This window comes from Echiichthys vipera (genome assembly GCF_963691815.1).
Source record: "Echiichthys vipera genome assembly, chromosome: 17".
Classification (NCBI taxonomy): Eukaryota; Metazoa; Chordata; class Actinopteri; order Perciformes; family Trachinidae; genus Echiichthys; species Echiichthys vipera.
The window spans coordinates 22,169,041-22,180,019 of record NC_139842.1 but is presented as its reverse complement, the minus strand read 5'-3'; the positions used below and the strand labels follow the sequence as shown (position 1 = coordinate 22,180,019).

The 10,979-nt window shown below is 42.7% G+C and overlaps 1 protein-coding gene across 1 annotated transcript; it reads right to left on the bottom strand.

The window, feature by feature from the left end:
- Positions 1–220: 220 nt before the first annotated feature.
- snrnp70 (small nuclear ribonucleoprotein 70 (U1)) lies at positions 221–10,865 on the bottom strand. The gene is made up of 10 exons (XM_083931416.1): positions 10,687–10,865; positions 10,183–10,336; positions 10,016–10,078; positions 8,882–8,936; positions 8,706–8,770; positions 7,649–7,711; positions 7,072–7,153; positions 3,352–3,453; positions 1,641–1,740; positions 221–1,551 (listed from the first exon to the last, which is right to left on the bottom strand). The coding sequence occupies exons 2-10, from the start codon at positions 10,327–10,329 to the stop codon at positions 765–767; spliced, it is 1,464 nt and encodes a 487-aa protein (XP_083787542.1). The 5' UTR covers positions 10,330–10,336; positions 10,687–10,865; the 3' UTR covers positions 221–764.
- Positions 10,866–10,979: the final 114 nt, after the last annotated feature.

The window sequence follows — 10,979 nt, the reverse complement described above, 5'->3', positions numbered from 1 at the left end:
AGCATCTTACTACGTCCGTTTAAAGGACTCACGCTGCGCAGTTTGAAAGCAGAGCAAATCAACTACGAATGGCACTTTTTTTAAAATAGAAATGCACATACTAGGTAGGGCTAAGTTTTTTCAAATTGCCGAAACAAATCATTTGTGCAAAAATAGACAGTAAGGATTCCAGCCTTCCAGCATTCACACCCAGTGACCTTGTAAATCTAACATACAGAGACATAATTAAAAAAAACTTTATTCCAGAATGAATAAACAGAACAGCCCTCAACTGTCACACAAAACTACATTTTTTTTTCTTCCAATTTGACATACATTGAGGAGAAATGTATCACTTGGTTCCAAAAAGAGCATACAATAACTGTTATATGAATCTGGAAATAAAAGACAACACAATCTACCCTTCTAAAAACGAATAGAGCTTGTGTTTTGACAGTTCATTCCAAGCCAGGTGAAAAAAACAAAACAAACATACCTAGGTTGAATTCTGACGGTAATCTGAACATTAAGTGGCACAGATTAATTGGACAATGCAGGAAAGCTGCGACTTCAGTGAGATCAAATCAGTAATATGCATCAACTGCACGTGCAACAATATAGAGTGGACTATTTCAACAGGAGGAAAGCTAGCTAGACGCCTGGTACTGAAGAAGCCCTGACATCATTTAGGCTCCCTGTGCCTTGGCAAAAAGCTAGGGGCCAAGTTAGAGTATAGTATGAATGGACTGATTTGTGAGCGGTAGTCTGCTGGGAGAGGGGCCATCTCAGTACTCGTCTCCTGGTGCCTCCATCTTGTAGCCATTCTCACTGGAGACATAGCCGTCAGCAGAGGGCACGGACTGCTGGTCCATCATCATCCCATCCTGACTGTACTCCTCCATGTTTGGCGGCGCTCCTCCCTCATCCTCAGTGCCCACTTCGTCTTGGGGGCCCGCGTCATCGCGTAGGGAGCCGTGGCGCTCCTCTCTGCGTTCCCCCCTGTCTCTCTCCCCCCGCTCTCTCTTGTGCTCCCTGTCTCTGTCCCGGTCTCCCCTGCGCCTGTCTCTGTCCCTGTGGCTGCGTCGGCGGTCCCTGTCCCTTTCTTTGTCCCTCTCTCTACGCTCCTCCACGCCTTCACCCACTTCTCCTTCTTGTTGTTGTTCCTCCAGGATCTGCTCCCCACCTTCAGGGGCGCCTTCCCCCTGGCTGACCTCCTCCCCATCCACCCCCTTGCCTCTCTCCCTGTCTCTCTTGCGATCCCGGCTCCTGCTCCTCCTCTTCCGTTCACGACTCCTCTCCCTACTCCTGCTGTCTCCACCCGCTGCCCCTGCGCGGTCCTTCTCTCGCTCTCTACGCCGACTACCGCCGGTGACTTCCTCTCCTCCTGCTCCAATCGGCCTCTCCCTCTCTCGCTCCCGGGAACGGGTGCGACGTCGCCGTTCGCGGGATCGGGACCTTCGTCGCTCTCTGTCCTTATCCCGGTCACGTTCCCGGCTGCGCTCCCTTCGCTCTGCGCGCTCTGGGCGTTCTGCGCGCTCTGGGCGTTCTCCACGCTCTCCGCGCTCCCGATCGCTATGGGCAATAAAGACAAAGTGAAGACGGTTATACGCGGCACTACTTAAGTTTATACAAAATGACAGATCTTTCTTTAAAGTACTCACCCTCCAATCGGGCGATCATCATAACGTGATGCATCATCTCGGCCAGAGTGCTTAATGTTGACATCAGCTCCACCTCTCCTTGTGCCACCCAATCCACCACCTGGTTAACAAGAGAAACAAAGCATAAAATAAAATATGTGCAATATGTGTAAAAAATATGTGGACCCTCATATCAACACTGGTTAATGAAGGTAATATCCACCCCTTTGACCTGCAATCAGACTATGTCGGGGCTCTCAAGTTTTGAAGACAGAAAAGAGTGACATTCTCTTGTCGACGCAGGGGGCGAGCGGTGGTGCCAATTATTCGGTCAACATTCTCAAGTTGTCATTTGTCTGATACAAGTTGTTAATTTTGTTGTAATGTAACATCAAAAAAGGAGCTAACTTACTCTGTGCTCAAAGTGACACTGAGCGCTCCAAAATGTGCAAACTATAAAGTAAGATGCCTTAGTGTCGTCATTGTTAAAGAACAAAACTCAAGAATAAATGAAAATTTGAATCCACTCATTTCTTCACTACAGCAGAGATCCAACTCCCGGCTCCAACGAGATTTAGCCGTAACTGGTCGAGTCCTGCTTTCCCAAGATAAGTGTTAATCTAGACTGGTTTATGCTAATTCAGCTCTTGGTGTCTCCAAAGGTTTATGTTCAAAAGTTGATCAAACGTTGTTTGATTTTTTTTGAAAAAGAAATGTTATAAACAAACTAAGCCATGGTGGATTTATTGTTTTAGATTTTCATACTCTTCATTCCACCTTGGAAATAAAGTGGTTAAAAAGATAGTTAACTAATCCAAACTCATTATGGAATTTTATTTCAACATATATATTTGAAGCCTTGGGAGGCTTTCGTTTTTTATTAAGATGTAATTATAAAATAGAAAAGCTTCCCATGAAACTGTGATTTCCACAAACAGTTACTTTTAAGCTGGTCCCTAGTGTGTAAACATAACTTTTCCCCTCACAAATGTTACATTTGGAATAATCAAGATATCACTATTGTTATATTGTTTGAAGATTGAACAGTAATCACTGTTGTAAGTCTATTTGTGTGAATAAAGTGACGAAACCAGAAAAACAAAAAATTATGTATTTTTTTTAATTGGTTGTTGCGTTAAATCTTACCCAGATACAATAGTGCTATTTTCTGATGGGCCATTGACAACAGATTAGACAACTTTTAGTGGAAGTCTTTGGGAAGACCATAGAAAAAATGGACGTAGCATACCCGTCAGGGTCCGTTCTCTCAACTTAATCCAATCTTACTAGTCTACTGGAGTCCCCATCTTTTCAGACTCTGACTCCATCTCATTTCCTCTTACCAAAAAAGGGCCGTGCTCCTAATTATTCATAAACTTTAACCAATAAAATAAAAACTAGCCTGTTACAAATCCCCCCCCTCCCCCCCCCCCCAGTGTTGTCATGCCGATATGACCTAAACATACGGACTAGTATGTTTGAGTACCATGTCTTAAATAGGTTCAATTATGCTGCGAAAACGACCAGTTTAACATGGGGTCAATGAGAAACTGCTCTAGTGGACACTCCTAGTAGACACTAAGAATTGCAATTTTTGCCACTTCCGTATAGGATCAACCAGGAAGTCGCTTTGGTGGGGGCTTGGGGAAGGCCTGAAAACTAAAAACTAAACTAAAGTCAACTAATTGAAAAAAAAAAAAAAAAATGTAAAAAACAAAACAAAGCAACTGACCTAGCCTGCGGGGATGCCATCCTTTGACAGTGCGCCCTCGTTCCACATCCACCAGCACCCTTCTACCGTCAATCTTCTTTCCATCTGCATGCTTGTAGGCGGCTGGAGAAGAGGAATGGGGAGAGAGAAGACCGAGTTGAGACAGGAATACAACTGCATCAATGTGGCCAAGGAAACAAACGGTGCATTATTATACTGACCAGGAGCAGGCGAGGCCGAGATGGCTGCTCTCTGGGTAAAAGCCGAAGGATAATGGGAGCAGACTTCCTTCCACCCGATGAGTGATTGAAATGTTACACTTAACTGCATCATGAATACCCAGCTTACAGTTCTTGTCCACATTAAATAACAGTGTACTGTGGCTGTTCTGATTGTCTTAAGGATAATCATGTGGATTTTAAGTGGCCTTTTTATAGATCCTAATAGTTACTCCTCATATTTTGATAAATGCTCACAAATGCGAACACTCAAACCATAGACAGTGTGATCCACCATCTTAAATCTGCTCTTCATTAAACATTTGTTGTTTTCTATATTTAACCCAACCTGCTGGGATGGTTGACACTGTAGTGCTATACAATTAAAATAATTGCTATTATTATAATTGTATGCATGTTGTGTATTCATTCACCTATGACAGATATGGTTCTTCTTACAGATGAAATGTAATTTCTTTGTAAACCACACAATTCTATCGAGGCAGTAAAACACACTGCAGCGTGTTTTGAATTACTGAAATCTATCGATAAGTCCAGATGTTTGATTAAGACTTAATGCTTGAGAATAACTTTGGTGCACACACACACATACAACAGCAACAATCTATTAACAGTATAATAAATCAAAGTAGAATGTTGCGTTATAGCTGCTTTATACTGCTGAAACCTTTTACAAGCTTCATGCCAGATCAACATGCGCTTCCATCGATAAGTGGTCCTCAGTATATAGCATATTTCCAACCTTGTGTACATTCAGACTTTGTCCCACACCTCAGCCCAGTATACCACACAATAGTCTTTCGATCCATCTTGTATAATGGAAGTGGACTTGGTGAGATCCAGGTGGCTGATGCTGGCTGCTACACTGGTCTGATGAAGTGGTGATCCCTGAGGGAGGAGGGCCTTACCAAAACCCATCACTTACAGCATACAGTCTGAGGGCCTTACCAAATCCTCACATATACATTCTGGGGCCTTACCAAACTCCCTCACTCATACTATACAGTTGATGGTCTTACCATAATCCCACATTCAGGGGCCTTATGAAAGTCTCTGCCCCAGCCTTAGGGCCTTACCAAAATCCGTCTGCACCGGAATACACATACCATCACAACACCTATCAGGGGCCTTACCAGAACCCCTCCACTTCCTGTCTTCACTTAGGATGACACAATCCCATCCAATGATAGGGCCTTACCAAACCCCCACAAGTCCTACAAAACTGTCCAACTGAAGAAAAAGAACAAGACAAAAAAAAAGGGGGCTACCTGCCTTACAGGAGTTGCCTTATCACAACCCCAACCAACTAATAAGAAATGTATATATATTTTTACTAAGAACTCAATGAAGGCATGTTCACTGTAACTGTCTTTGAGCTAAAGCGGCCTGGTATATCAATAGTTCTAATTTATTGATTGGCATAAACTGAAACTTTAGGATCTATTTCTCTGAATGTCTTGACCTTACTAGTGTTGTAAATGTATCTGTAAGGCTTCCTTAACTAGTATCTCACTTTAGTTATGTAGTGAATAAATAATGTATGAATTGCCCATTTAACAAGATTACCAAGAAAATGCCCCTCATCTGCCATTTCTATTAAAGCCAGCTCCGACCTATTAGTGTGGACATTTTTATGCATCAAGCTCTCAGTGAGATTGGAACATTATATAGATCAAATGGGGAGAGTAAAGGCTGGTTACACCCATCAATGCAGACTAGAGGCAACATCCAGATACAGAATACTGTATCTGTACTGAATAATTGCACTTTAATTTTACTGTTAAAGTGCAATTTGTTTTACATAAAGATTCAGATATCATTAGGCCTTTTATTATCTGGTAGATCTAATGTACTCTTAAGCAACTGTGCACATCCACTGATCGGATAGAAGAACATCGCTGTAAATTGATAAGTGAGAACAACTGAAGATATTTTTCAGTTTGGGTTCCTGTTGGAGAAAAGCTGGGGGAACTGATGTTTTAGGATGAAAAGAGACTGATGTACAGGGACATGTGCTAATGTGATGTCTCTTTGGGGTTCTGCAAGTAAAAATAAATATTCAAACCACTCACTGCATACTTGCTCTGAAACCTGACATAAGATTGGACCACTAGGCTACAAATACTGCCAACTCGCACAGAATGAATCACAATGAACTCCACAACAATGTGGTGGGACTCACAGCTGTGTAACAACGAAGAGGATTTCTCTCTCGTTCCCTGACCTCGAGGCCCTCCGCACGGCTAGGTTAGCATGAACCCCAAGTAAACTGAGGTGGCTTTGACATAAAGGGCAGAATCACTGGGCAACTGTAAATACACTAGTGGTCAGGGGTGCGTTCAATGGTCAAAGCCTAAGATCGAAGTAGAAGTAATTGCATTGAAAGCGCTTTAGGGCTTGCGAATAAAGACGCTTTACCCATTGAACGTAGCTCCTCTTCCCTATGTAGGAAATGGAGGGTGGAAAGAAATCTTACCCATCATACAAACCCATTATACCAACCATATACTGAGCTGTGGTAGTAGGGTGTAGATGTATCATAACCATCATCATCTGCCAGCCAGCTCTGGCCAATAGCCATCACAGATTGGCGGCTGCAGTGGCAATGAGAACAACACACAGTTAATATACTGTTTAGCCCCACATCTCCCCTCAGTTCACCCCCTGCTGTGACTACATGTGATTCAGCAACTCTGGTCCTGAAGAGCCGATCACACTAATATCCAAGAATGGTGTCATTGGTGTTAGATGGCACCATTCATTTGTCTAATGAGACAGGACGGCATTAATCACTGTGGCATCACCACCAGCTTAAAATCTCTCACTAGTGTGGTGAATTGAACTAATCTCAGCATGACCAGGGTTGAAGACCACCAATAAAAACGTTAGCAAAGAAGCTCAATACCTAGGTCCTACAATAGATGGGTTTCCATACAGTCCATGACACATTTCTGGCAAAAACCCATTCAATGCTTGATGACCAGTCTGACCTTGTGCTTACCATCACAGTCCAACGAGGAGAGCTGCGCTTCCAGAGCTACAATGCCTAACAGTTAAAAAGACAATGCGCCCTTTGACAGGCAAAGATGTTCAGGTCACAGATGCAAGACACAGTTCTACCTCTTGGTCCTCCCACTTTTCCCAGGATGCCCTACTGAATGAAGTGGTCCCCCTCCTCATCAAGACTATTAGTCAACTGACGACACGCATCAAACACAGACACACACATCACACAAACACCAGACGTGATGTTCAACATGCAATTTGTAGAACATGTGTCTGTTAAAGAGTCCTCCTGATTGCATGAACAATTTCAGGCAGTCCCCCCCTACCTAAAAAGTGTTAAGAGAATTTTACCACCCCAGTATCATAAAACTTTCCCCATATAGTAAAAGAAAGGGGGCTCAACTGAAGAACCGCCCAGCATGTCAGAGACCAGTCTTCACAAACATGTGATCATATAAAGAATGGTTTTGGCTCAGTGCTCTTTGTTGGTACTCACAGTGCATGTCTCGTTCGTGCTCATACTCGATGAAGGCATAGCCCCGAGGCTTCGCAGTCCTCTTGTTGTAGACTATGTAAATCTGGAAAAACAGGAATAGAGACATTGTTTGGCTGTGGAATCAAAAACTACACAAAACAGACCTGCCACACCAATTAATTAACCGGCCAAATCAGCTGTATGTAAATATCCCAGCAGTGCTAGCATTACACAATTATATTAAAGATGGTAAATTCAAAGAAATTAAGATTACAGTGTACAAAAGTGTGTCACTGACATATCTCTTAATTTTTCATATCCTCTGCTGCTCAGGTGTCGGACAGAGGTTTCAGGTCAAGTTTTGAACAGGCCATTGACACAAATTATGGTGACTTTACCTTTTTAGCGAACAAATCATGTAACAGATTTATTTCTGAAAGGAATTCAAGGTGTACGCTTTCATGAAAACAGTATCTATTCAAATTCCTACCACTATTACTTTAGAATATAGAATCACAATGGTTGTAATTATAGTATAGGCTAGTTTGTACAGTCACTGTAAAAAAGTCTAGACAAGTGAGAAACAATCTAAACTTACCCGTTTGATGGGGCCATAGACCTCAAACTCACGACGAAGCTTGGACTCTGTGGTATCGTAGTTCTACAGCAAAGACAGAACATAAAATAAGGAAAATACACATTTGTTTATTCTACACACCTGAGGGGTGGACTACAAAGCAGGTTTGACAGAGACGGGCTTTCTATGCCTTAGCCGGCTCGACAAAGGCTAAAGCTCCTAGCATAGATAACGGGTACCATGACGGCGTTCATCAATTTTCCCAGGGCTGTCTTTTTTTTTTTTTAAAGATGTAGCGTGACACGGTGATGAAGTCTATATCATGCTGCAGCCAACATGGACGAAAACAGACCTCCGACAGTGAAGAAGGGTACAAAGACGGCAACAAAAATGTCTCAATGGAGAGACGACGAAATTCAGGAATAAAATCATCTTTCCACTACCGCGCCAAAAGCAGAGAGCTTGAGTGCCATGTTAAATATCAGCCGAAAGTAAAAGTCTTTGTTTAAGGGTCACAAACAGTCATAGGCCTACATTATTAAGGAGTATCAGCTGTGTAACATTAATGTGTTAACATTTATGCTAACGGAGAGACAGCCAGGACTAGGACAGCAATGGGGTGTTTGTAAAAAAAAACAACGAAAATTCGGAGTTCATTCATAGAAGAACAAAAACCGCCACTGTAGGCTTCTAGCGAGTCAGGTTAGCTTTTAAGCCAATTTCAATCTGAAAACCTGTACATAGATTGGTCTGGGACGGATCAGGTCCGCAGCAGAAACTGTCATGGCAATCTAGCCAGGTTTAAAAGAGTCACCTTCAGAAAATAGAGAGCTCTGCCTTTGGGCTCAACCTCGCTAACCCACTGATATTGTTTCATAGTACACACTGATGCAAGTACACAAGTGAAACTTTGGTGGCTCCTTGTCTTTGCAGCGTTGGCAGATGAACACTGGCAACATGGAAAAAAGTCGAATACCATTCCTCTACATTTGCTAACCACACTGCAATGATACAAAGCAGGTTGAAAAGAGGCAACACATCCCTGTAAAATCCCATTTATTTGTTTCAACATACTCACCACTCGTGCAACAAACAATGTCTTGAAGGCATCCCCTTGTGCATTGGGGTCATTATGGGGGTCCCCTGACATAAAACAAATAAGAAAGCAGGATTAGTTTAATCCAAGATATATATAAAAGTGTATATAGTTCGATACAGTGAAAAGGATTTTAATATGAGTCAGTGAAAACTTACAAAGCTTGAGTTCCGTCTCCACTACGGTTTGCCTCCTCTCAATCTTCTCTCGTCTCTGCAAAAACAAAAAGACATCCAAAGTCAATAGTCAATTCTCAATTACTCAGTGAGGGCTGTCTGTAAATGGCAAAGCTCATAAAGATGCTAGTACTGGCCCATGGCAGAACTAAGGGTTTTTCCTGCATGGGGAATTACGAGGAAATAAGTTCCATGCCCCCTCAAGCCCTCAATGTCTACACACCATAAAAATAATAATTAAAATATCTGCGATCACTAGATGAGGTCATCATTTGTCTCCCTTTTCCTTCTGCTCAATGATTTTCCCGTCGGCTTTTGTTCTTTAAAAAAATGAATACATAAATGATATACTTCTTTCCCAATTTATCATATACCAAAGTTCAAACAGACATCTGTAGCGTATAAAATTAGTTTATTTCCAAACATGAATTCCACAAATACTGATAAAAGCAGATAACTTAAAATAGTAAGTAAAAGCAGTTATTTAAAATGGATTGCGTCTCTTGGAAAATTGTGGGAGGGGATTACATAAATTGTAATCCCATCTCCCCTTGATGCTTCAAAAACAGCCAGGAGATCTAACTCTATGTAAGATGTGCCAGCAGAATCAAAGTTTTACAAGATATTCAATACATCAGTAATTGTGGCCATATGCAACCTGGTGTGGTTCCTCTACAGCATGATTGCGTCTGGTGGCACCCTGATATTTAGTGGCTGTTCAAACAGGTCAACATTGATCATAATGCATCTAAGCATGAATCATTTCTCATGTCACATTAGTGTTATGTTTTCAGCATTGCCGTTGTGGCTCGTAGAAAAACAACTTCTATATAAGAGCTCCTGAGAAGGAGGGTCGTGGGGCAGGAGGCACAGTGCAGACATCTGGTTATTACAGGCAGTTAAAATTAAATGATTGTATTTTAGCAATCTCATAAATTACACCACTTATAAAAAAGTGCTTGAGTCAGTCAAAGGCACATGATCAGGTTGGCAATGTTAACGCCTCACTTTGAGCCTGTAATAACACTGCAGAACTAGCATCTGCACATAAGGGCAAGAGTCTGAAAATATTCCTTATACTACCCATACATCAAGGCCTTTCATTTCATAACTTACCTTTCTCTCGAGCCGCTCATCGCGGGTCTCTGCCCTTGTTGGTGGAGGGGCGTCTCTAGGATCCTGATAGCAACGTGAAGATTAAGAAAAACATGGTAAATGTGAGCTCGAGGAGCAAACTGTACATTAATCAAAGTAAACGAGTATCACGATTATTTAACACTCACCTCGAAATGCCTGATGAACGGCGCAATACCACTGTAGGGTTGGTTGTGGTGTTTCTCGTGGGGCAGCTTCTCCAGCTGAGGCAGGAAAGGTATAGGGTCCCGCGGTGCAAAGAGGGCCAGCAGATTCGGGGGTAAAAACTGCGTCATCTTTCACCTAAATGAGAAATAGCATGTAGAAATATTACCATAGCTAATATCTGGCAGGCAAACACCAAGAACGGAAGCTCGCGGGACGGTTTAGCGCGGTGCGCCAACTGTTGTCTTCGTGAAGACGACTTCCCTATTAGCATGTGGTACACTTAAAGGTTTCGTAACTTGGCCAAACATATTTCTTTATGAACAGACGGAGCTACAATTAAAGATAGAAGTTATAAGAACAAAGCTTTTCACTCCTGCTATCATCTCAAACGACCTCTTCGGTGTCGCGTTTAAGACTTTAGTGGAGCGCTCGCGTTAGCCATCGAGCTAACTATGCTAACAAGGAGGCTCGAGCGTGATTCTTACCGTCTCTCCTCCAATGTCTCAACAAAGGTCAGACCATGAACCGGAGGAAGAAGCGTACGGCGTATGCAGGTCTCCTCGACCGGCGTATTCGTGCAAAAGTGAGTAAATAGTAGCTTAAAGGCAGTCCGCTCGACGTGCCCAGGCCGTGCGGCGACAATCAGTTCAATGTGTGCGAGCTGCTTGTGTTCTGAAAAATAAAATGGCGGGTGCCGGAAATCGATGACACCTGACGTAAACCGCGCCGGTGTTGTGCCGAGTTTCGCCTCCCTGCACAACACGAGCAACGAAGAGAT

Excerpts from the sequence above, each read along its gene's own strand:
- snrnp70 (XM_083931416.1), bottom strand. The coding sequence starts at position 10,329 with ATGACGCAGTTTTTACCCCCGAATCTGCTGGCCCTCTTTGCACCGCGG. Across the intron at positions 7,712-8,705 it reads CATTGTTTGTTGCACGAGTG|AACTACGATACCACAGAGTC; the intron begins GTGAGTATGTTG and ends TCTTTGCTGTAG. Across the intron at positions 1,552-1,640 it reads GATGATCGCCCGATTGGAGG|CGATCGGGAGCGCGGAGAGC; the intron begins GTGAGTACTTTA and ends TATTGCCCATAG.